Source organism: Syngnathoides biaculeatus, chromosome 23, assembly GCF_019802595.1.
Source record: "Syngnathoides biaculeatus isolate LvHL_M chromosome 23, ASM1980259v1, whole genome shotgun sequence".
Lineage (NCBI taxonomy): Eukaryota > Metazoa > Chordata > Actinopteri > Syngnathiformes > Syngnathidae > Syngnathoides > Syngnathoides biaculeatus.
In genome coordinates this window covers 14,615,631-14,638,757 of record NC_084662.1, presented here as the reverse complement: position 1 = coordinate 14,638,757, position 23,127 = coordinate 14,615,631, and the positions used below count along the sequence as shown (strand labels likewise).

General features: G+C 39.2%; 1 protein-coding gene across 1 annotated transcript in view; it reads left to right on the top strand.

Moving 5' to 3' along the window:
• Window positions 1–23,127, top strand: part of lama2 (laminin, alpha 2) — a 135,971-nt gene that overhangs the window by 48,387 nt on the left and 64,457 nt on the right. The window contains exons 15-21 of the mRNA XM_061812204.1: window positions 9,630–9,731; window positions 11,378–11,589; window positions 12,019–12,130; window positions 12,656–12,769; window positions 14,539–14,666; window positions 17,945–18,031; window positions 22,286–22,497. Coding sequence (XP_061668188.1) covers window positions 9,630–9,731; window positions 11,378–11,589; window positions 12,019–12,130; window positions 12,656–12,769; window positions 14,539–14,666; window positions 17,945–18,031; window positions 22,286–22,497 — 967 coding nt within the window. The remainder of the gene's footprint in view (window positions 1–9,629; window positions 9,732–11,377; window positions 11,590–12,018; window positions 12,131–12,655; window positions 12,770–14,538; window positions 14,667–17,944; window positions 18,032–22,285; window positions 22,498–23,127) is intronic.

Below are 23,127 nucleotides of genomic sequence, written 5' to 3'. Positions count from 1 at the left end.
TAAAAGCAAAGCGGAATTTAACATTAGTTAGCCGTTACTTTGAGTGAGGGACGAATTCATCTGTAGTTCACTCTTCAGTGGATTCCATTCTACTGTTTGTTCATTTTACTAAGCAGCTGGGAGTAGAATTTCCGGTTTCACTAATCACTGACTATCAAACTGGACTATTAGTCACGATTGCCTTTTTACTATTTTGCCATCATTGGGAGCCTTCTGTGGAGACTTTTTGAATAACTATGACAAAAACAACAAAAAAGACTCCAAAAAAGCACAACACATTATTGTAAACCTGAAGTCAAACCCATAAAAGCATGCCAAAGATTATGAGAAAACCAAATCAGGTCAAGTCAAGGATATTTGCACAGCCATTAATCTCAAAAGAATCCCGAAGGATGTTCACAGGCCTACAATTGACAAAGATTGACAACAAGCTCTGATCTAAACTCGCCAACCAGGCAAGAAAAAACACAAAACCCCATTTGGGGAAAAAAATGAAGAAAGCATGAGAAGGGATCACATATGGAGGAAAGGGGGATATTCTGGATGACCGTGCCACCTTTGATGTCAGATGGCGAAAATGTATCACACTGTATAGTGTAGAACAATGTTAATTAAAAAGGCATGAGGGTCCATTTAAATAGATGAAATGCCGTCGATAGATGCCTTAAGGAAAGTGGTTCTGCCTCAGGACCTAGTATGGTCGGTCAGAGCAGAATAAAAAAAAATATAGCTTTTGCATGGGACCTGTAATAATACAATAAATGGAACAATAGTATTAATTTTTTTGTTTCACTGTTTGACTATTTCTGGTTTCAAATTCAATAAGTTGTAAAAAAATAAATAATAACAATGAAATGCAAGCTTAGTTCTGTACTGTATTGCAAAAAAATATGACGAATATGAGGTTCATATCACCGGTTGCAATTCTTGCATCTCTAAAATAACCACTTTTGTTAAGCCACTATTTAGCACAGCATCTTTAAAGACCAGGGCACATTTGAGATGGGTCAATTTGTAAAAATAATTAAAAAAAAAAAAGTTGGGCAGGTCCCACGTGGCTATGTGATGCAAATGTGTAATATCTGGCCCAAGGCTGCATCATTAGGATTGAGTTGCACAAACAAATGTGCATGTGATCTAAGAATGAACGGTGTGAAGATAGCACGCATTGTGAGAGAGCGTATCCTGCCGGGGTGCCTGCCTCCCCCCCGGCGGTTGCTTCTCTGGATCTGCTTCGGCTAATGTCGCCAATTTGAGCGCGTGCCTCGTTTTCTTTTGTCACTGTAGCCATGATTAGACGTTAACACTTGAGCTGGCAAATAGCTGGAGTCCATGCTTGTGAAGTGGAGTTGTTCTTCCACAGCAGACTGCCTGTGATGTTTGTCTGGGTGTCATGGCTCCGAGGAAGAGATGGCTGCTGCATTTCATTACTTCACCGCCCGCAGGCCCTGGCTTGTCATTTCATTTATTTGTCTGTACTTCTTCCCCTTCATCCCTCCAACCATCCCTTCATCCATTTCTTTTTGCGGGCCCCCCTCGTCTAACTCACTCTGTCTCTCCAGGACCTCCATTTTCTCTCCTCATGTTCCTTAATCATGCCTCTCGATCTCCCCTCAGCTCTTCTGCCTCTGTATCCCGCTCACTCTTTCTGTCTCTTTTAGAGTAAATAGTGTTTTGCCTGTTGAACTCTGGAATAAACTTTGTTCTTCTCATAGCACAGAAACACAGACTCACACAGATTTGTCCCTTGAAAGCCTCTTTTCACTAATGAGCAACAAAACCGTTCACCGTTGTGAACATTCAGTTCCACTCCAGGTTGCCCATGAGCATGATTTGATTCTAAAACATCTTACCAAGGAAGAAGGGATGCGTAAAGAGAGACAAAAAATCAGACACACTGTGGAAACTTGATTCAAATCAATCACTTTAAAATTTGTGAGAGTTTCTAAGTGAAGTTTAATCCATCCCGTCAAGGAAAACCCTGGGGATACTATGGATTCATGGTCATTTATCTGCTGCTGCCTTAGAGGATTTGTGCTCGTGTTTGTGTGTGTATAAATCACAGGTCACAGTTTTATTTGGAGCCACCTCAAATTGTGTACACTAGCTGCATCACAATAACTTTGAGTAAAACTTTGTGTTTCTGTAGTTCAAAAACTCATAGTGAGCTAAACAAATTATTTTTTTTTTCATGACTAACAAAAAGACATTTTACAATCTCCAAGAAATGGCAATGTTAAATAAGAAACAGCCAAAGACATTTTAATATAGAAATGACGCCGGAATTGGCCTTGTGTTGAACGGCTCTGTATGATTTATGACTTTCACATATGGAATCGCAATGCTAAAATACAACGAAGTCTCCGTTTCGAAGCCATTAAACATTTCATTGCTGTTGAGGATACAGAGTTTAGCGGATTGCGTGATCACTTTGGATTGCCAGATTAGTTTCGGAGTAATGAATGCTGCTCATCTTGCATTACAAATGTCAGCATTAAAAATGTGATCATCTAATTCAGGGGTGTCAAACTCATTTTTGTCGCGGGCCACATTGTAGTTACGATTCCCTCATTGGGCCGTTACGATTGTGAATCCATGAAAATCTTTGGTCTCATCATATTTACACAGGAAATTTATGAACTAGTTTTGGAATCAGAAATCAAGCGTAATGAGTTTTTCAACTATCTTTCATGTTTGGTAACACAAAAATGCTTGCAAGATCTCAACTTCATCATTTATGATATGAGAATTTGAAATTTTGTTACAGATTATCACAAAAATCATGGAAGTTGATATACATGATTTGCCTTCCAGGCCACATAAATCCATGCAGCTGGCTGGATCTGGCCCCCGGGCCTTGAGTTTGACACTTGTGATCTAATGGGAACCATGTTGTCTGTTGTGTACCTCCATCAAACCTTAAGAATGAACCAAAACTTAAACTCCAGCGTAAATTGAAGCCCATTTTGTAAACCTTCAAAGCTGCCTGCCTTTGAATGTGTCACAAAAATATATTAGAATTGTTATAACATTATAAGTGAGTTTTAAGTTCAAGGAGACACAAATATGCAAAGACACACATATCACTTTTAAACGTGGGCAGCTCACACACGAGCGCAACTCATCATTCTTATAATGTTTTAAATGGAGTGTGGACAGCCAAGCAGAACTGATGCATCTGAACATGAGAAACAACTATTCCCTGTCTGTGTGTATTCGCTATGAAAAAGTGATTATTTGCTTCAGCCCAAGATCATGTTACAGAGATGCTCTGTGACTAGACACACACACACACGACATTCTGTTACTTTAGAGCGTGTCATTGAAAGTGACGTGTAATGATAAGCTAGCCATGACTATACGTACGTCTGAGTATGTGCGTGATAATGCCCCCAATTCATGCATGACCTGCTGTGTCGTTCAAGCCAAGGATGCTCATTGGCCCGTCAGCACACTCAGTGGATGCTCATTGGTCCAGAAAGCACGTTGGTATTTTATTGCTTCTCTGGGTTCAAAGACTGCTCATTCACAAGGATACTCTCAAAGGTTATCTCCCTGACACAATGGATGCAGATGACATCACTTTATTTCAGAAATGAGCACACGTTTGAAAGTATTTTTTTACCTCTCAAAAATTTGTATTACACAATGTTTTGATTCTTTCAGGACAAAACAAGTGTATACTAACTGCAGACAACCTTGAAAAGTCACATTTGCACTGCACTAGCATGTCAGTGGAAATGGCCAAACTGGTGCACCAATAATGTAGACCAGGGGGGTCAAACTCATTTTTCTCATGGGCCGCGTCGTAGGTATAAGGTTCCCCAGAGACTCGCTACGATTGTGATCCCATATAGGATGGCTGTGGATCAGTTGCTGGACCAGGTTGTCCTGTGACCGAAGGGTTGCCTTTTTGAATCTCCGTGCCGACTGTCTGCATATCGAAGTATCCTTGACTGAAGCATAATTTGCTCCTAGTGTGTCTTCAGCACCAGGCAATTGCCACCCAATAGTGTATGAATGTGAAGTGTAATTATGTAGAAGTACACAACAAATTGATGAAAAACCAGTTTTAAAATCAGAATCCAATAAAAATGTTTTTCAACTGTTACATTTCTTTACAAAAGGGGATTAGTAACAAAAAAATGCTTGCAATATATCAACGTTATTGGACTAGAGCACAATCAGAAATTTTGATTTGCTTTCACAGGCCACCTAAATTTGTGTGGTAGGCCACATCTGGCCCCCGGAGCACCAGTTTGACACATGTGGTGTAGACCATAATCTTTTCTTGCCATTGCCGTTTTTTTTTTTTTTTTTTTTTTTTAAATTAATCAAATTACTATAATGTGAGCCTTCCTTCCTATTAATAATAACCACGACATTATTATAACCACCACATTGCATAAGATAAATAAACCCAAAGACTTTAAATAATCCAATTATGTGTCGCTCCTCTTGCCAGTCATTCCCATAAACCACCGCCTTGCGCAATAGAGAGAAAACAAAATGAGAAACCATTCTCAGTTAACAGGCCACAGCAAGTTCAGTCACATGCTCATATGCAATATAGATGTGTCAGTTAAATGTGAATCTCCATCAAGTTATTTCTGATAACTGCCACTTTGCACAATATAAATGAACAGACTGGATGGAAGAAATGCAGGAATAGTGCTGTTTAATGCAATGAAGCACAGTTAATGCCACACTGAAAATCTGAATTCTTGTTTTCCTAATGTAGCGAGTCCTTCGTTTACTGAGTTGTACGCTATTTAGAATGCGCTGTAGTCTATGGCTAACCCAGATTAACGTAGTTGTAGGCCTTAAATTAAAAAAAATCAAATGAAAAACACAAAGTAATAACTCTGGTAACTGAGTCTTCTTCTGCTGCTGGGTAATTTGGCAATGATCATTTGTTGACTATTCGTTTGGGAGTCCAAGGCAAATCCAGATCAACATGTAACTAAATACATTTTCTCAAGTACTGGACTTTTGTTGAATTTTGACAAAAGGTGTGTGTGTGTATTTAAGATCACTTTTTCCTGCTTTCGTTGCACTTATCTGACAGCTTATGTTCCTGATTTCATAACCATTTTGATTCTGTGACTGAGTCAGCCTCTTGTCCAAAGTCAGTTGCAATAGGCTGCAGCTCAACCATGACTTTGAATGGGATTAGTGGTAGAAAATGGATGATTGGACGTTTTAGAGGTCACTGTAAACGCACGTGAACCTTTTATTGGGTGGCTTCGCTTCATTTAGGCTGCAGCGTGTCAGTTCCACGCGTGCGTTTCTATGGATTGTTGCATTTCGAGCACGTATTTCTTTAGTGTTGTCATCCAGCAAGAGGAAGTACTTTTGATAGATTCTATTTCTTCCTTAAAGCAGTTCTCAGTAAACAATATATAAGCTATCAGAAGTTGTATCAGCCATCAGTCAAACCAGTCAAGGAGACTAATTGCTTCCATGTACCTTGCAGCCAGCTACACTAACAGATTCACTTCAGATGAAGGCTGAAAAACAGGAACGTTTCCTCACTTATAGGGAAAGGAGTGACAGGGATAGACTGATGGAGCGTATAGTGGGAGGCAAAAGGAATTGATGGAAGCGCAATGAATAAATGTGCAAGTGTCCTGACTGAACGTAAACCCTGCTGTTACCTGATGGGGATTACCTTTCACATCAAACTCTTCAAAGTTACCGTTACAATCAGTTTTATCTTCCCTCCATGCTGCCTTGTCCGACACCAACCCTAACAAAAGGCAGAACCGTGCTCCAGTCTGTGTTCTTGTGACATATCGCAGTTTGATAAATGAAACCACTTTTTTTTTTCCATGCGAGAAAATGTTTATCTGCCAAGATCACCAGCCGTCAGCCGGCTTTAAGAGAATGGATGTGTGAGACGTGGGTGTGTGGCGTCACTCCTAATCTGGTCACAATGGCATGAGATGGATTTGCCCGTTTCACTTACTTTTCTCCTCTCCTCCCTCTTCGTTTCCCCCCACTTACATGGTTGAAAAGATGCCCTTACGCCTATCACGGCAGATATGTGTCACTTTTCATCAGCAAAATAATTTGCTCTCACACACACGTTTTTAACATCACCTGTGGCACAAGTGCAAAAAGAACTTAACCAACTATTTCAATAAACATTCAGAGTTAATCTTTTGATGCCGGCAGACCTGAGCCTTCTTGAGATTTTCTCATGTGACATGGCTCAAGTTCATGTGTATACTGATTTTATTCAGTGAAAAAGTGTTACTTGCTGCTCAATTATGTTCTTGGAGCCCTCTGGTATCCGATACGTTTTTTTCTTTGTGACATGAAAATTGGTGTAAATACAGCCTGGAATGGATGATAATCATCTTGCTAATAATTAAGGTATCCAAGTTTTGAGACATCATTGTACCATTTCTGTTTAGCGTTGGTGTCAATATTGTTCTCAAATGGTGGTGATGGTGTCAGCTTGTTATTCTGCGATTCCCGATATTTAAAATGAAATTTAAATAAAACATAAAAAATATTATTGTCAATAAAAATAGGTCAGTGACACATACTTGGAGATGCAAAATTATTCAAAGCTTGCTTGTCGTACACATCTGGGCTATGGTGGGAGGGCCATGGGAAAAACTGAAGTGTGTGGGTGTATGTATGCCATTTTTATACCTATCCTTGTTGAATACTAAACACTCCTGAGAAAAGACTATGAATGTTAACCAATATTTTTTTTACTTGTTTTCCTCATCTTTCCTATGTGTTTTTTTTAACTCATCCTTCCATGTTCCTAACACTGTTCTTGCTTGTTGTATGCTCACATGAACTATAATTTAAGTGCTCGTAGTGATGAAATCCGTTGATTATGCGTTATAAGTCCATATTAGGTCGTTTAATTTGTGTAAAATGCTAATTTCTCAAGGGGCCTGGCTTTCCTTGTGTCGACAGCAATGTGAACTTTCTGATTGGGGTTCTGACCGTGAGGATGATACCTTCTTCCTCTTTATTTCGGTCACCAGGAGTTAATAACGGGCTTAGTGAGCTCTCAAGGGGGATCACACTGATGCCTTTTGTAGCTGCCAGTGTGTCAGTGCCACTATTGTTCTTTTGTTTCTGTCCCCCTCTAATTCTACTCTCTCTTACCGTGCTTTCAGGCTGTCTTGCTTTCTTCTCCTCCCCGTGGTGGCTTTCTTTTATGTCCTCTCCGTAATGCAGAGATTTGGTCATTAGGTTGCCATGGCAAAACTTTGATTGCTTTCCGCATTGAATGTCTGAAATTGGAGAAGTTGTGAGGACTGAAAATGGAACGTATTTTCTTCTGCATGCTCAGGACCTTTGAAAGAAAATACTTGAATTAGGTAAAATGCACTTGAAATGGACAAAAAAAAGAGTTAATAGGTAAACTTGTATGATTAATGATAGTCATAATTTGCAGGTGAAATGTAATTCTTCCTGTCCATGAGCTATAAATAAATGCAATCATAATTAAACAATAGTCCTCATAACAGCAACAAGAGTTGAGGAGTAGAGTAGAACAATGATAATGCTTTCAAACCCAGAGAAAGTCCAAGCAACCACAAGAGAACATGCAAACTCCACATAAGAAAGCTAGATCCCGGATACAACCCACGACCTCTGAACTTTGAAGCAGTTGAGCTAACGAGTGGATCACTCCAACCACAGCACCACCAACAACGTCAATATTAGTTTTTTTTTAATTTCAATTACAATGAAAGTTCATTAAAAAGATACCATCATCCAATAAATTCTTTTGGGGGGGATGTGCAGTTGCATTATAGTGAGCCTGCTTGTGTCAGCAGCCGCCCTATTACAGTAATAGCCAATTTGTCTTTTTATGTGATGTCTTTTACTTTCAAAGTGGTGCTATTAAGTGTCGGCTCCATTTGATGAGATAGGCCAACCTTACTGGAGGCCGTGTTGGTTAATCGTGGGGGAGATGATGCGGCTCCCTCCACTCTAACTGTACTGTGCCTTTCAACTATGATTTTATTGTTGTCCAGAGTCCAAATCAGCAAATTGGGTTTGATAGAGAATAAGTGTTAGTCAATAAAATGGTCAGTACAGTGTGTGCGTGTGTGTTTTCATTCATCTGTGAAATGGGTGATTCCTCCTCTAGGTCTAAGGATGAGTGCAAAGGATGAAAGAGGTTTATAGAGGCATTAAATCCACTTCTATACTCCCCCCCTCCAACTTTTCTACTCTGTCTTAAGCTCGGTTTCTTGCACACTTCTTCCTCAACATTGTCCCTTTCTGTTTTTTTTTTTTATGGCCATATTATAGCTTCACTGCAACCCCCTCCACTGTATTACTGTTCAGGTTGCAGAGAAAAGGAATAAATTCTGCCATCATGCTGACACAGCATTGTGCTATCTACTGTAAAGCTAATTCAGTGGCGTTGACAGGGACACTCATTCATTGTTCTTATTGCGTTTGTACAGTATATAAAGGTTTGTGAATGGAAAAAAAACAATCACTCATATCACTGGTTTTAGTTCTTTGGGTTAATCATATACTTGCTGTATGTATACAGCCGTGCTCCTTATTTATTTTGGGTTTTTTTAACGCCAAGTAAGCAGTCAAACAGCCAATGAAAACATTTTTTAAAGCCATTATTTTCAAGAGTCTGCCAATTAGAAAACCAGAAATGTCCTTCTAAATACATACTCTACATTATCAGGATCATTACCCTTAGAATTTAAACACAATATTCTGCGGGGATGCGCAATGATAAAAATTACTTTTTCTGTGAACTAATGAAATTATGAATTATCCTGATTCAATTTAAAATGCAAAGTGCACGCATTGTTTTGAGGATGTTGTGCGTTTTGTGTAAATATAAAATGAGAATGGCGTTATGAGTATATCAGCTTTAATACATGAAAACACAGTGAAGCTTAGTGCAAATGTTTCTGTTTTTTTTCTTCATGTTACTGTATCTTCATTTATGAGGGATTGTTATGGTTAAACTTCATTTCTTCATATTTTACTAATAACATTTAAATATAATATTTAGCATTTTTGTGTAGCAAGAATTCTACTTTTTTTCTATTAAAAAATTGCATTATCTTTAAAGTTGAAAAAGAATAACCTGAATGAAATGATCACATGACACCAGACCTATCTTAAATCTGTTCTGTATGCGGACTGATAATTGTGGATAGTATGCACAATAATTGCACTTATCTGCACTTCGATGTAGTTCTTACACCATTAATACCCATTCCTTTGATGCAAACATATCCCAATTATACGATCTTAAATACAACAACACAGGTCTGCATGTTATCGATGTTCCAGCAGTGTACATCATCGGCCACAGAACAATGTGTTCACCTTCTAACATCAGGGATTAAACCATGTCATTAAATATTTGTTTTATTAATGGCTAGGCTTTAGAAGACTTTTTTAAAACGGTCATGGGCTTCACCAGTATAAGATCACATATTTGCAGTATCAGCAAATCTTGCTAAATAGTTTATTTCCTAAAACAACAACTCCATACAATGGACAGTAATGGGGGGGGGGGGTGTCGAGTAGAATGTTGTTTCATCATGTTGCTTGTGCTCTTATAATACATTAAAGAACAAATTTAAATTTTGTATATGGTCTTTTTTCAGATACCAGCCTATGGAGGGTCAATCGTCTACACTGTCTCTTACACTATAGATCAGCAGGAAAAGATTATTAGAGTCACTTCAGAACCAGACTTCATCATTGAGGTAAGTGTCCAATCACAGCATCGCCCAAAAACTAAAACACGATTATTCTTAGGGAGTACTGTATATTTAAGTGGCTATGCACACACTTTTTTTTTTTATTCTAGTGGTTAGCTGACCTCATCGAACTCCCTTTTGCCTTTGCTCCAATACAACTACAGAACTAAATAAACAATGGAAGTTCAGTTCCACACAAACACACACAGACAAACACACAAAAACGCACGCACACACACCCCAGCAAATGTAGACACAGTTTAGAGATGAATTATGGACTTAGTAATAAAACAGTCTATGAAAATCCCAACCCTCCCTCCTTCCTCTCAGTTTGTCACTCTGTCATCTACTAGTAGTGATATGATCAACAACAGCAGTAAGCAAAGCACTGACATATCCTCATATTTGTGTGTACGCCACAAAACCATATGTACGTCCTACAGAAAAAGACAATCATTTTTTTGTTAAAGATTTGAAGATCTAGAGTAAATAAACTGGTTAAAAGGAAACCATCGAAATGAGGCAAAAAATACAAAAGATCATTAGTAAAATGAAAGAAACAACTAAATAAATAATTAGAATGATTGGGCCTAATTGGGTAATTAAGGATTGAAGAAGAGGGTATAGAAAAGGAGATATAATCAGTTAATGTTATTTAAAGACATGTCAGTGAGAGTGACAGACTGGGTGGAGGAGGAGGAGGACAAAAGGAGGAAGACACGTGTCGGCCTTGTTGTCAACAAAAAGCTGCTCCGGACGATGACAATAACGAACCACCTACATGCTGTCAAGCTGCTCGCTGTCCCTCTTTGCAGTCTCTCAGCAATCAACCTTGCCAACATGCTTTATTTGTCTGACACCCACCAACAAGCATGCAAACGTGCATGGTATGCATTTACCATAATGCATATATAATCATCTCTCGGTTTTAATGTGTTCATTGTTAGGTTACATTTTGAGACATCCTTTGACACTCAAACTCACAGTCACTGAGTGAGAATTGAGCCCATGCCGTCTGCACGGAACTCAGGTGCGCAAAATGTTACACCATCTGTCCACTAAATTAAACAAAACAGGGCAATTAACCATCAAACACCAACCTAACTGAGTGCCATGCCCAACACTCAAAACCAGCACACCAACCAACCACTGAAAAACCCTACAAAATAGGTTGAGTTGTGTTTTTTTTCCTCAAACCAAACATCCATCCATCCATCCATGACTCCATCCACTCTTGATTTCTTCCAGGTTGCCAGTACATCTAATTGTAGTTCTCTTTCCTTCTGTATTTTGGCCCATAAACAGTATGGATTATACATGTCTGCCTCAGCACAACTTCTGATCTCTGTCTCCCTTGTGCTCCCTCCATCTCCTCTCGCAATTAGCTCTTATTTAATGGCTTATTGGCTCCCTTCCCTCTCCAGCACCCGTTGTCACTCTGTGTTAACTGCTACATTCCATTGATCTGTTCCCAACAAGAGATCGTCAAATACACGCAATTCACTTTTCATTGAGTGTGTTTGCAAATATTGACTGGGCCAGCAGTGCTTTCTCTAATGATGATCAAATTATTTATTCCAAAAGAAGTAGAGTCTTCAAAGAATGAAAAATTGGACCACATGCTCAAGGAATGACATCGCTTTCTCCGGCAGGGCGGCGGAATCAAGATTATGGACAGACGGTACGGACTACCTGTATACCCATCCTCGCCGAGCACCAATCACATCGCTCTCCTTCCGGAGAACTTCCTGGTTTTCGAGACTGCTGAGCCAATCAGCCGCAGGGACTTTTTGACTGTGTTGGCAAACATGACCAGAATAATGGTCAGAGCCTCTTACTGTACGGAACCCAGTGCTGTGTACAGGTACAGGGCAGAAACACATTTAGTCAGTACTTCCCACCTATAATGCCGTATTTTCCGCACTATAAGGCGCACCTAAAAGCCTTTAATTTTCTCAAAAGCCGACGGTGCGCTTTATAATCCGGTGCGTCTTATATATGGATCAATATTGAGTTTTTAGTGCAGCTCCATCTAATGGATGCACAACATAATCCCACCCTCCACTGTAGCGTCTATTCTATGCACCTTATAATGCGGTGCATCTTATATATAAAAAAAGATTTGAAATAGGCCATTCATTGAAGGTGCGCCTTATAATCGGTGCGCCTTATAGTGTGGAAAATACAGTAGTTCTAATATGGCAGCGTTTTTTCACATTTAGACTCTCACATTTTTTTTAGTGAATGGTTGTTTCCGAAGTTCAAAAAAGTTTGTGTTTGTGTGTGTGTGCAGACTTCACTTATTCTCGATGCTGGTAGGTTATCCCAATGCCAAAGGAGAGAAGACAGCATCAGCTGTTGAAATGTGCTCTTGTCCACCCGGATATGCCGGAACATCCTGTGAGGTAAACACATTTTAAGGGAACACTTTGTTGTTTTTCTAGCAATTTGCAAAGGAACGATCCAAACTGTCCAAACTGTCCAAAAATTAACTTTTGAAGATTTGGGGGCTGCAAATATTTTTCCTCACAGTATCTAATAGGCTGAGCCATGTTGCTAGATATCCACAAAAAAATGCCACATGGTGGATAACAAAAATGCAGAAGCAAAAAGGGAGTACCTATACCTTAAAGAGGGTTTTTTGGGGGGGAGGGGCTTTTAAATACTGCCAATAGTGATTGCCGTCAAGGCGACAGAGAGGTTGCGTTTTTGTCAAAAAGATTAAATGTAGAATGTAAATAAAGATTTATCTCATAAAGATAAGTCCCTATACTAACGAATGTAACAGATTCTGGCGTACGCACTATTTTCCCCCATCTTCAAAAATCCACAATATTATTGAAAAATCTATGACTGTATACAGACGCGTGCCAGTTCCTCCCCATTACAGCAACTACATGTGATTCTGTTTCTGTATTTGTACGTTTTAGGCTTGTGTTGCTGGATTCCGAAGAGTGGACGGGCAGCTCTACAACGGTGTGTGTGAAGTGTGTCATTGTCATGGGCATGCCACAGAATGCCACGAGGTCACAGGGCACTGCCTGGTAAGGTTTTGGCTGTGCCTTTTTCAAATGTATCTCAAGAAGTTTTTGCCACATAATAAACCTCAACCATATACGTATTAAATCATATGTATCTATAGAATTCAGTCACTGTATTGCTTACTGGCCGCAATGTGTTTTCCAATTCACTGCTTCACCTTTATCTAAATGTCCATACAAATATTTTTTTCAGATCTGACATTGTTATTCATGATGGGGTCTTGTCAGCCTATAAGGAGCTTCATTGATTTGAACATGAATCATTGTTAGAAGCTCTGGTTTTTCCAGATATATCGGTCGATTGCTGAGTTGGAATACAGTGCGCTGGTTGGGTCGACCGTAATAGTATTGATTAATTCATCAAAATGCTGGAAATAAACATCAGAAGAACTCATTACAATAAGAGGAAGCTACTGCTATAAAATGCAATTTATTATTTTTAAAAGATACATAATTTGTCTCCCCGCTGAAGTTAATTACAGGGAAAAATCCAGTCCCACATGAAAACGAGGAGAAAGATGGTTGCTGAGGCAAGATGCCAATGGAATAATTTAATTCAGGACCAATATATTGAGAACAGTTGCTATGCATCACAGCATAACGTAGAAGTCCCCAGATACCATGTAAATATGTCCCCAAAAGGGACTAAGCAGTATGGGGATAACATCAGAGACGGTGTTTGAGGAAGTAGATAGCTTACCTGTCACTAATGAGCCACATGTTACTAATACTGTACATGTACTTCCATGCTCCTGAAAGAGAAATTAACAGAGAACACACCATCTAAAGGCCATCCGAGGAACAGCAGGTTGTTAACGTTCATATTTATCACATATTCACCCAAATCATAATAGTCTGTCTGTACATTACCATCGGTGGACGCACACAGATACGAATATGCACAAACACGCGTTGTGAAGTGTGCTGGGAACAGGAGAGAACGAACAGTGTGGCAGATCGGTGGCTGGTTTCATTTTTCCTCCCTCACAAACACATCTCGCACACGTCGTGGGACAGCTTGACAGTTGATCACTCACAGACATATGTACACACGTTTACATATTCACGGACAGTGATTGGTAGAAAACAGAGTGACTGAATATTCCTGTGACTCTGCAGGTGAACACAGCATGTTCTTGTGTCAGCAGTGAGGAGATATGATATTTGATATAAAGATGAGCTCAATTGGAACATAAGTGACTTATCTGCAGTCTAGCAAGCTTACAAGAATAATTATAGTTTTCCCCATCTTCAGGTCATGCATATTATGTTACAATGTTGAGATAAAGAATAAATATATAAAAATGCAATGTGTAACAATCACATCTAACTACTGCATGTGATGAAACAATTTTCTATAGGTAATGGAATTGCTGCCGTGCCTGACTTACTCTAATACTCTGATTTGCTGCTTAGTTATGAAGCAGTTACAAAGTTCTGGCTCATCTCATTGAGCCCTCAGTGCTTGGTTACTATGGTAACAAAATGTGATCTGATGCTCATCCCTGTGCCACATCATTAACCTTTAATTCCTCAGGTTTGTTTATTCTTTTTCTGTCGTCCTCATACGTGCAAGTGTGTTTATTGGAAACCTTAACGTTGCTCTTGTAATTTTTTTGTCAAAGCGCTTATTTTCCAGTTTTGCAATTCTGTTAATTCTTGCCCTTTGCATCATTCAATACAATACCAAATATATACATACTGTGTACATGTGTGTGACGTTGCTCTCCCAATATTTATCGAGTTGACTGTGTACTGTATTTCTACTTCAGGACTGTTCCCACCACACCACAGGCCCCCACTGTGACACCTGCCAACGTGGTTATTACGGCGTTGCCACCCACGGGTCAGCCGCAGATTGTCAGCCCTGTACCTGCCCTCTCGGTTTGCCAAGTAACAAGTAAGTTATTTAGACACCGGGGCTAATACTAAACGTTGTCATCAAACGACTCAATCTATCCCAACTGACCTTTCAGTCTTGTGGTACTCAATTCCTTCTTCAACCTCCCTGTCTTCATCATCATCTCTGCTCCACTTCTTTCTCTCTTTTTTTTTTTGTCTCATTTAAAAGGCATCACAGAAAAACAGCCATGTCCTGATGGCAATGCTCAAATATCACCGGAGCAGTTGGTGTAAATGTCATCAATGTTGGGTAGAATCACTATGAAATCCATCAAAAATCTGACACAGCTGGTGACTCAAGCCTCTGAAAGGAAGTTAAAACCTTTTGGCACGTTGCCTCTATGTTGCTGGGCTAAAATCACAAGTGACTAGCTGAAGGAATTGTATTACCCGAGTTAATAAATCCCAGATTCAGCGATAAAAATTTGATATCACATTGAATTATATCTGTGAAACTGGATCTGAAGTCAATCACATTTTAAATTTAGTAAAGTATTTATATATATATATATATATATATATATATATATATATATATATAATATATATATATATATATATGATATTGTACTGTATTGTTAATTTTAATATACTTAAAGAGTGGAGAAAACTACAGTAATGCTAACAATAATTAAAGTCCTTGTAAAGGAAAAGTAAATGTGTTCTAAATTACTACAGAGAAGAAAGGAAAATTTGGTTAAAGTTTTCTTTTGGCCTTTTCTTTTTCTCCCTTTTCCATTGTGAAATGTGTGCACTTGTAGCCAACAATGAGGCGCTCTCAAGCCCTCACACTAGTGCGAAGCCCTCGTCCTCAAGCTGTCTGTCAAGCCAGACAGCTGTTTTCTTCCCCTTCTCTTACCATCCTGGTGTTTCTGCATTTCTCACTGTGACATTCACACAATTTTCGTCTATCTATGCGTACATTTAACCCTCGTGTGAATCTGCTTTGACTGTGTTTACACACACAGAACACACGCAAAAACCTGCGTGAAGGTGAGTTCGGCGTTACTCCACTGGCCACTGTGGGCAATTGATTTTCTTATTTACTATTTGACACAGTGCTCATGTCACATATTTAAACCATAGGTAATTCTCTATGATGGCACTGTAGTTTAGATTTCCCTCAGGTGTTTTAAACATGTATTGGTTACTTCGGAAAGACACGGGTGTTTATATGTCACCAAAATATGTAAACTATATCAGTAAAGTTCAAATTTTAGATGGGCATGTTCAAGCTGCAGTCAAATTTGCACATATACAATATTTAGCAGATTTTCATACACATTTGCAAGAGTCCTAATTCCAATCTGAAGTCATCCAGTTTCTTGTATTTTTTTTTTTTTATTAAGATGTCAATGATTTGTTTGCTTTTCAGCACATGAAAACAAAACATCGGAATTCAAATCACTTGAATCGCCAGCCTAAAAGACACCTCGACCTGGTGCCAAAAGCAAAGGAGGCTGATTTGGTCGTGTACAGTATGTAGTACACCTCCCACGAAAAAATCTGTTGTCTCTTTTATGCATTTTCATTACCACGTTGTCAAAAAGACAAAGCCAAGATGACTAATGGCCAGAATTACAGTGCACCAAACCATCATCTAGACTCATGTACTATTTAGAAAGGAACAGCTTTTGAATAACAGTCCACATATGAGGTTGCGGCTGTTATATGGAAAATTCCATGTTTTTCTCAAGTGAGAGCGCTGGCACACACGCCCACACACACACGGGTGCACACAGCAGCTGGGAATGTTCATGATGCAGTTGTGATGCGTCTTCTCCAAATTGCCTCTCCCGAGCTAAAGAGAGACACATCTCTCTTGTCAGTCTATGCAGCTTCCTGTCTTCCTGTTAACCTCGCCCTGCAGCAATAATAGCCTGGATGTCCCAGGCCTGCGCCCCCTTTAAAATAGCCCCTCTATTTCCTCACTTTATGTCCAGCGTAACCTGTCACTCAAACAGCCAGACAACCTGACAGGCTAGTCCACTTAACGCTAATGTCAAAGATCTTATTAATGCCGAAAATTAAATAAGTGTGTTGTGATTTAGAGAGAATCAATCTCAAATCAGTTAAGTATTCAGTGTGGGTGCTTTTCATTTACACCTGGGCTCAATTACCTACATCCTAAGCATGTTTAAACTTGTTTCTGTCAGTTATAAACATCGAGCTGCAGCACATACTCTCATTTACTTGCGCTATAAGAAATTTATTCCGCATTTTTTTGCATATATAACATAAATAGATCAATCTATAAAGTTTTCCCCCTTTCTTATCAGTGTAATCTCTGATGCCATGGCTTTGCTCGGCTGGTTTCTGTTTTGTTTATTTTTAATTGCTTTTTCCATCCACCGTAACTGAGATCAGTGTGATATGGTTTTTAATTTGCGCCCCTTGGAAATTTATTATACGCATCACACAATCGGAGACCATAACTGGGCACACGTGCACTGACTATTACTCCAGTCTAAGAGTTACATGCAATAATCTGCTGTTAGAAAATATTCTGCTTTGATTGACACTATCACAGAAATATTGGATATTATTGTTTATTATTGGCACAATTATAGCTGATCCACCTCACTAAGACCTGTTCCAAATATTTTATTTATCACCATACTCTTGTGAAATATTACAAATAATTCACAGTATGATGGAGTGCAGTTCTGCACCTCTCCAGTCATAATATTAAACCTACTTGCACCTACTTGATAAACAAAACAGACAGTTTTATTTTTATTGATTTCAATTCTGTTTCATCATCTACACACAGGAGCAGTAATAAGTTTGGAAACTTTCTCAAGATACTGAATGAGAAAGTATGTCCATACTTTTGACAAATGCTGTATATTTCAGCTGTTTTATATACAGTATTTGTTGTGCATGTGGGCTTGTTGAGCTCACACAGTCGGCTAATGAGCCAGTCTGAGCTTGGAACCTGAGCCAGCAGAACTATCTATAGTTTATGGAAGTGGGAGGGTGACACTCACTCTGACTCTGTCTCAGTCTTCATTTAGAATACATTTTGAGCAGAGGCAAAGTGTTTGTTAAAGCCAAGAGTGCAGCATGTTACTTGTTTGTATGTGAGAACAGAAAAGTGAAAGTGGGGACACAAGTGCGTATGTGTACAGGGAGATGAACAATGGCCTTAACTCATCTGTGTCCTCTCTTCCTCATCTCCATTCTTGTTGCCCCGCTCTCCACTGTGGGACAACGTCACGGAACCAAAAATCAACAACTTCAACCAAAACCTGGCCGGCCCGGCGACCCCAACAGTTTCAGCCCGACCTGCCACATTGGTGAGGGAGGAAATCTGCTGTGTGATCAGTGTCAGCTTGGATACACCGGACCAAGATGTGCCAGGTAATGCACAAGGATACACACACTACACCTCATCCTCCTTTAGTGATAATACTTAGATACTAAAATGTGACTTGGAAAAGCTCTGAGAAGACAGTGTTTGGGTTCAATATAGCTGACCAGCTGCAGTTCATCCACAGCAAGTTAGTTTAGTGCCGAGCATTCCCTGGTAGTTCCCGAGCAGAGGGGAAAACAGGGTGGATGTTGTCGACTTAAATGCACCTTGTTTGTTTAACCTGCTTGGAAATGGTTTAAAAAATTGTGCTGGCTACATAGGAACAAATACCTCTTCACACCTATGGATAATTTAGGCTCCAACTAACGTGAATGTTTTTGTATCGTGGGAGGAAGCAGAGTTCTGTGAGAAAACCGTGACTCTTGAAAATCAGGTCAAAATCCATCAGAACACCAAGGTTTTGGACTTTGTCTCTGGTTTTTAAAAATAGCGAGTCCAGGTATTTACTAACAGCAATTCTCTTTTCTTTATTCCCAAAAACAATTGTCTCAGTTTAGTTGTGGTTTAGTTGAAGAACATTTTGGCTCATCCAGTTTTTATCTGCTTTAGACAATGGCACAACGCCTCAATTGAACCGTAGTCATCAGGAGACACTGATAAATATAACTCTGAGTCATCTGCGTAGCTATCATAGTCGAAATTAAAGTTATGATAAATTTGCCCCCAGGGTAGCATATACAGGCTGAACAGGAGGGGTCCAACAACTGATCCTTGAGGGACCCCGTAGATCATTGTCATTTCTTGAGGTAGTCATGATTTTTCATACAGCTCTTCTATGTAGTCTCATGAGCTAAATTTTTACCCAATATTATGGCCCGTGAGTTTATTTTCTCAGAAATAGCCAATAATGAGATCTGAATTAAAACCTGCTCTTTATTGTTGTTTTTCTTTAGTGTATTTTCCTCTCATCAATCGCAGTCAATCAATGACAAAAATCCTCACTTATCCTATAATAGCCTGTCAGGTCTTTCACTGTCTCTCTTTTTAAGCTGCCCACCCTTTGAAGCTAACTTTCTTCTTATTAAATGGACAGCTTCTGTAAGCCTTCCCGTCAGTACTTTGTCAGCTTTATTGTGTAAAACCCCAATTTGGAAGACATCATGAAACTCAGTGAAGGTTGATCCAATAGCAGTGATTGGTCACATGCTTGGAGCTTGTCACTGTATTGAACACCTCTCATATAGAAAAATGAAATTGTTGTCTTCCATATACTGTATATGACTAGTACTAGTCAATATGATTGCTGCCTTTTTCCTAGTACACCTACTTCTTTTTGTGCCTGGCCCAGACCCAGGTGTCTGACATTCTGAATTATGAACTTTTAGTTCTATTAAAAGTCTCACTGTGGCTGTGGATACTAGTCTGCAGGCTGTGATATGGCTCGATGACACATGGAGAGTAAATATAGACCCCCATAGGCATGATGGATTACATTTGCCTGAGGGCAAAACACTTCAAGTTGAATTATTAAAGTTGTATTCAGAATGTGGACTTGACGCGTGCATCTGTGTGAGGTGAGAGTAAATAAGTGAAATAAGTGGTAATGTTATGAGATTAAAGTATTAATAATATGGAGGGGGGGAGTTGGGATATGAGCGAAAAAAATCATGGTGTTTTGTGAAGAAAGTCAGAAAAGTGGATATTTTATGAGGCAGAAAGGTTTTTTGTGAAAGAAGTGATAATATTCAGAAAAAAGTGAGTGATTGTCAAATTTCCCCCACATATGTAAATGGCAGCCACTGCCTGTTTTGTCCTATATTTGTTATCTGCAATTGGCAAACACCATAACAACACAAACAGCACCTATTGAAAAAAAATACGTATATAAAGTATTTTTGCATTATTACGCATAAAAAGCATTTATACACACATGTAGACATTAACATCTATAATCTGCAGGTAGCATTTCTGTTATGCCATCAGTTGCCCCCTAGCCCAGTGGCCTGCATAGTTTGCATTTCTCGTCCTACTATCCATAGCGTAATCTCAAGGTTTGCCTTTTAGTTTGTTTTTTTTTGGTGTGTTTTTGTTTTTGTTTTTTGTTTTTTTTGTTTAATAAATGCCGTCAACCACTAGGGTGCAGCAAAATGATTTGCCGTCATTTCAGACATCGACTTATTGATGTCTTTTAATTTTGCATGAATATGCATGTCAGTCTAAATGGCTGATTGCTGTTATATACGCGGACCGTGATTGACTGACACCAATTCCACGTTGTACCTCACATATCTCCTAAAGTTAGCTTGGAGCGGTTTCATTTACTCACAATGCTGAGAAGAATTAGTAAGGTGCTAAAAAGTGGTGAAATGGATGAGTTGAGGGGTTACCACAGGGAAAGAAAAAACAGAAACAAATTGCATATAAAGTTTGGGATCTAACGTGTATTGTACACTATCAGTACCAAGCTCTGTGTTTTATTGCTCTTGATCAAAACTTGCAGAACACAACCTGTTATGACAAGCTTCATTATCCACAATCATATAGTTATTGGTTATTTTGCTGTTGCTTTGAAAATTTCTTTCAGTTCTTTCAGTTCTTTGTAACGACTAATTTTTTAACCATCATTATTATACAGTGGAAGAATTGTGCTTACGCCTTTGAAATTTAACGGTAGTTCCAAATCATGTGACCTTGCTTTCCATCCAAGTTTTTCCAAACAACACGGAGGACTCACTCTCCCACTGCCGTACAATAGCAATAGAAAATGTGACTAATCTCGTCTTTATTTAAAAACGTGAATTAGCTGAAAGGATGCCGTGTGAATATTTTTGCCCAGCCATTCAACAAGGTTGCTGTCTTTTACCCCGAAAAAACAAGATATCAATTAATTATTCATCTCTCTTAGAAACGATGTGGCAGTTTCCCAATGGAATTCTTCATTTTCTGTAAATGTACTTCTTTTGGACAATTCTATCCATTGGACAGCAGATACATAATAAAGTGCTCAGAATTGAGTGAGAATAACCTTGAATTTGAGAAAAGACAAGTTCCGAATTTAAATACTTTTCCTTTTCAGGGAGGAAATTGAAGACAACCTTGTTTTCATTGCCTATAAAATTCTGAGGTGCTTTCAAAAGTACATTCTTTTTTTTAACTACAATGATCTTGACGGCTTTGGTTATTTGTGTAGCCAAGAAACAGCAATAAAATATTAGAGAACAGTGTTTTAGTGTCCCAAGCTCCGCGACACAAGACAGATTTAATATTGACCTGGAAATGTTGAAAAAAAAAGGCACAGGAATACAATGAGCTCGCAACTACTTTGAATAAACTAGGTTGTCTCATTGATTCAATTGAGTTTCATAAACAGCACAACCAAAATTAACATTTGTTGTTCTTATTTTGCCCAGTAAACACAGTAACTTTGGTTCCATTGTCCAATCTTGCCATCATGTCGGTTCTGACTGCCCCTGACGCATACAAGACGAGGCTGACCTGATCTCAGAACCTCACAACCTTCCTAATGACCCTCACGATCTTAAGCGTCCTATCCAGTCATGCTCATTGTCACCTTCCTGCCCACTGAGATGCCTGGCAACCCTCGTCCTCCATCCTTTTCAAAATTTGAACTTGCAACTATAAATAGTCTCACTTCCTATGGGCCTCTTTTGAAATAAAACCACGCAGTAAAATATTGAATAGAAAGAAATTAAACATACATATCTTTTAACTTTTCCCACTCAATTATTATCACGCAGTAAAAGTCGGTTCTTCTAAGAACCCCCCTCCCTTCCTCACACACACAGACTCACACACACACACGCACAAAAGCTAATAAACCATCTCTATTGAGTACCATAGAGGGTCAGCGGTAATAATAGCTGGTTGCTCTTGACTCTTTTCCACTCTTTGTCCTTTTCCTCTCCCTCCTCTCTATACTCAATTCTCTCTCCAATCTAAAGACCCTTCTCATCCCCTCTTATTCTCCTCCAGTCCACCTCTCATCCAGCATCTCCTATTAATATCTCCCACTCTTTCCTATTTCATCTCAATATTCCTTTTTTTTAGGAGCACCACTAAATCTAAGCAATTGGAGTTTATTTAATTGTAAACCAAATGAAAGTGTGTCAAAGCAGAAATGATTGGAATGGTGTGACAACTGAAACTTGTCACACTTGTGTGTCCTTGTGCAAGAATGCTGTCTGTTTCCTGTTTAGCATTTAAATGATTCATCTTCTGGATTGAATTTGTACGAAATCCAAGTTTAGAACGGAGTCTTCTTTCGTTATGCTGTCTGCCAGGTGTTCCAATGGGTATTACGGAAAACCCGATGTCCCGGGAGACTCCTGCCGGCCCTGTGATTGCCACGGTAACCTGGACCTGTCTACCCCGGGCAGCTGTGATCCAATCACAGGCCAGTGTCTGCACTGTCGACATGGTTACAGCGGCGTGGCTTGCGGGAGTTGCGACGACGGTTTCTTTGGAGACGCCATCATTGCAAAGAACTGCCAGCGTAAGTTTTAATATGGAAAACAATTACTATTCGGTGCAAAGCATAACGGATCTCTAATGGTTCCGAAAATACAAGGACATTGTTCTGTGAGTTTAGTCGAACTTTCGTTTGGTCAACCGTTAATTCCCACTAAGATTAGATATCCAGCATTTAATTAATTTTTATGTTCAAACCGTTGCCATCATGACACATTTTATAAAGTAATGCTATAACTAACATTTTTAAGCATCATTGTCATACAAGTATAGGCAAAAATTAAATAGGGAGTTTGCAGTTTTAAAACCACTGGAGAGATTCGAAATTAGCGTCACTTCATAAATCCACTTTCTCCCGAATCTGACCAAAACCGTGCCACCTAATGACGTGCACGAGTGTGATTCTCAAACATAGCCATTGCTAACGACATGCAATTATGATACAGAGTCACAGAGAATACTTTCCATTTTCAAAATTGGCAATTAGGATCCTCCAATGAATACATGTTTTTGGGATGTGGGAGGAAACCCGAGTGCACGAAGAAAACCCACTCAGGCACGAGGAGAGCATGCAAACTCCACACAGGCCAGGTCAGGATTTGAACGCTAGTCCTCAGAACTGTGAGGCCAACACTCTTGCCTGTTGCTCCACTGT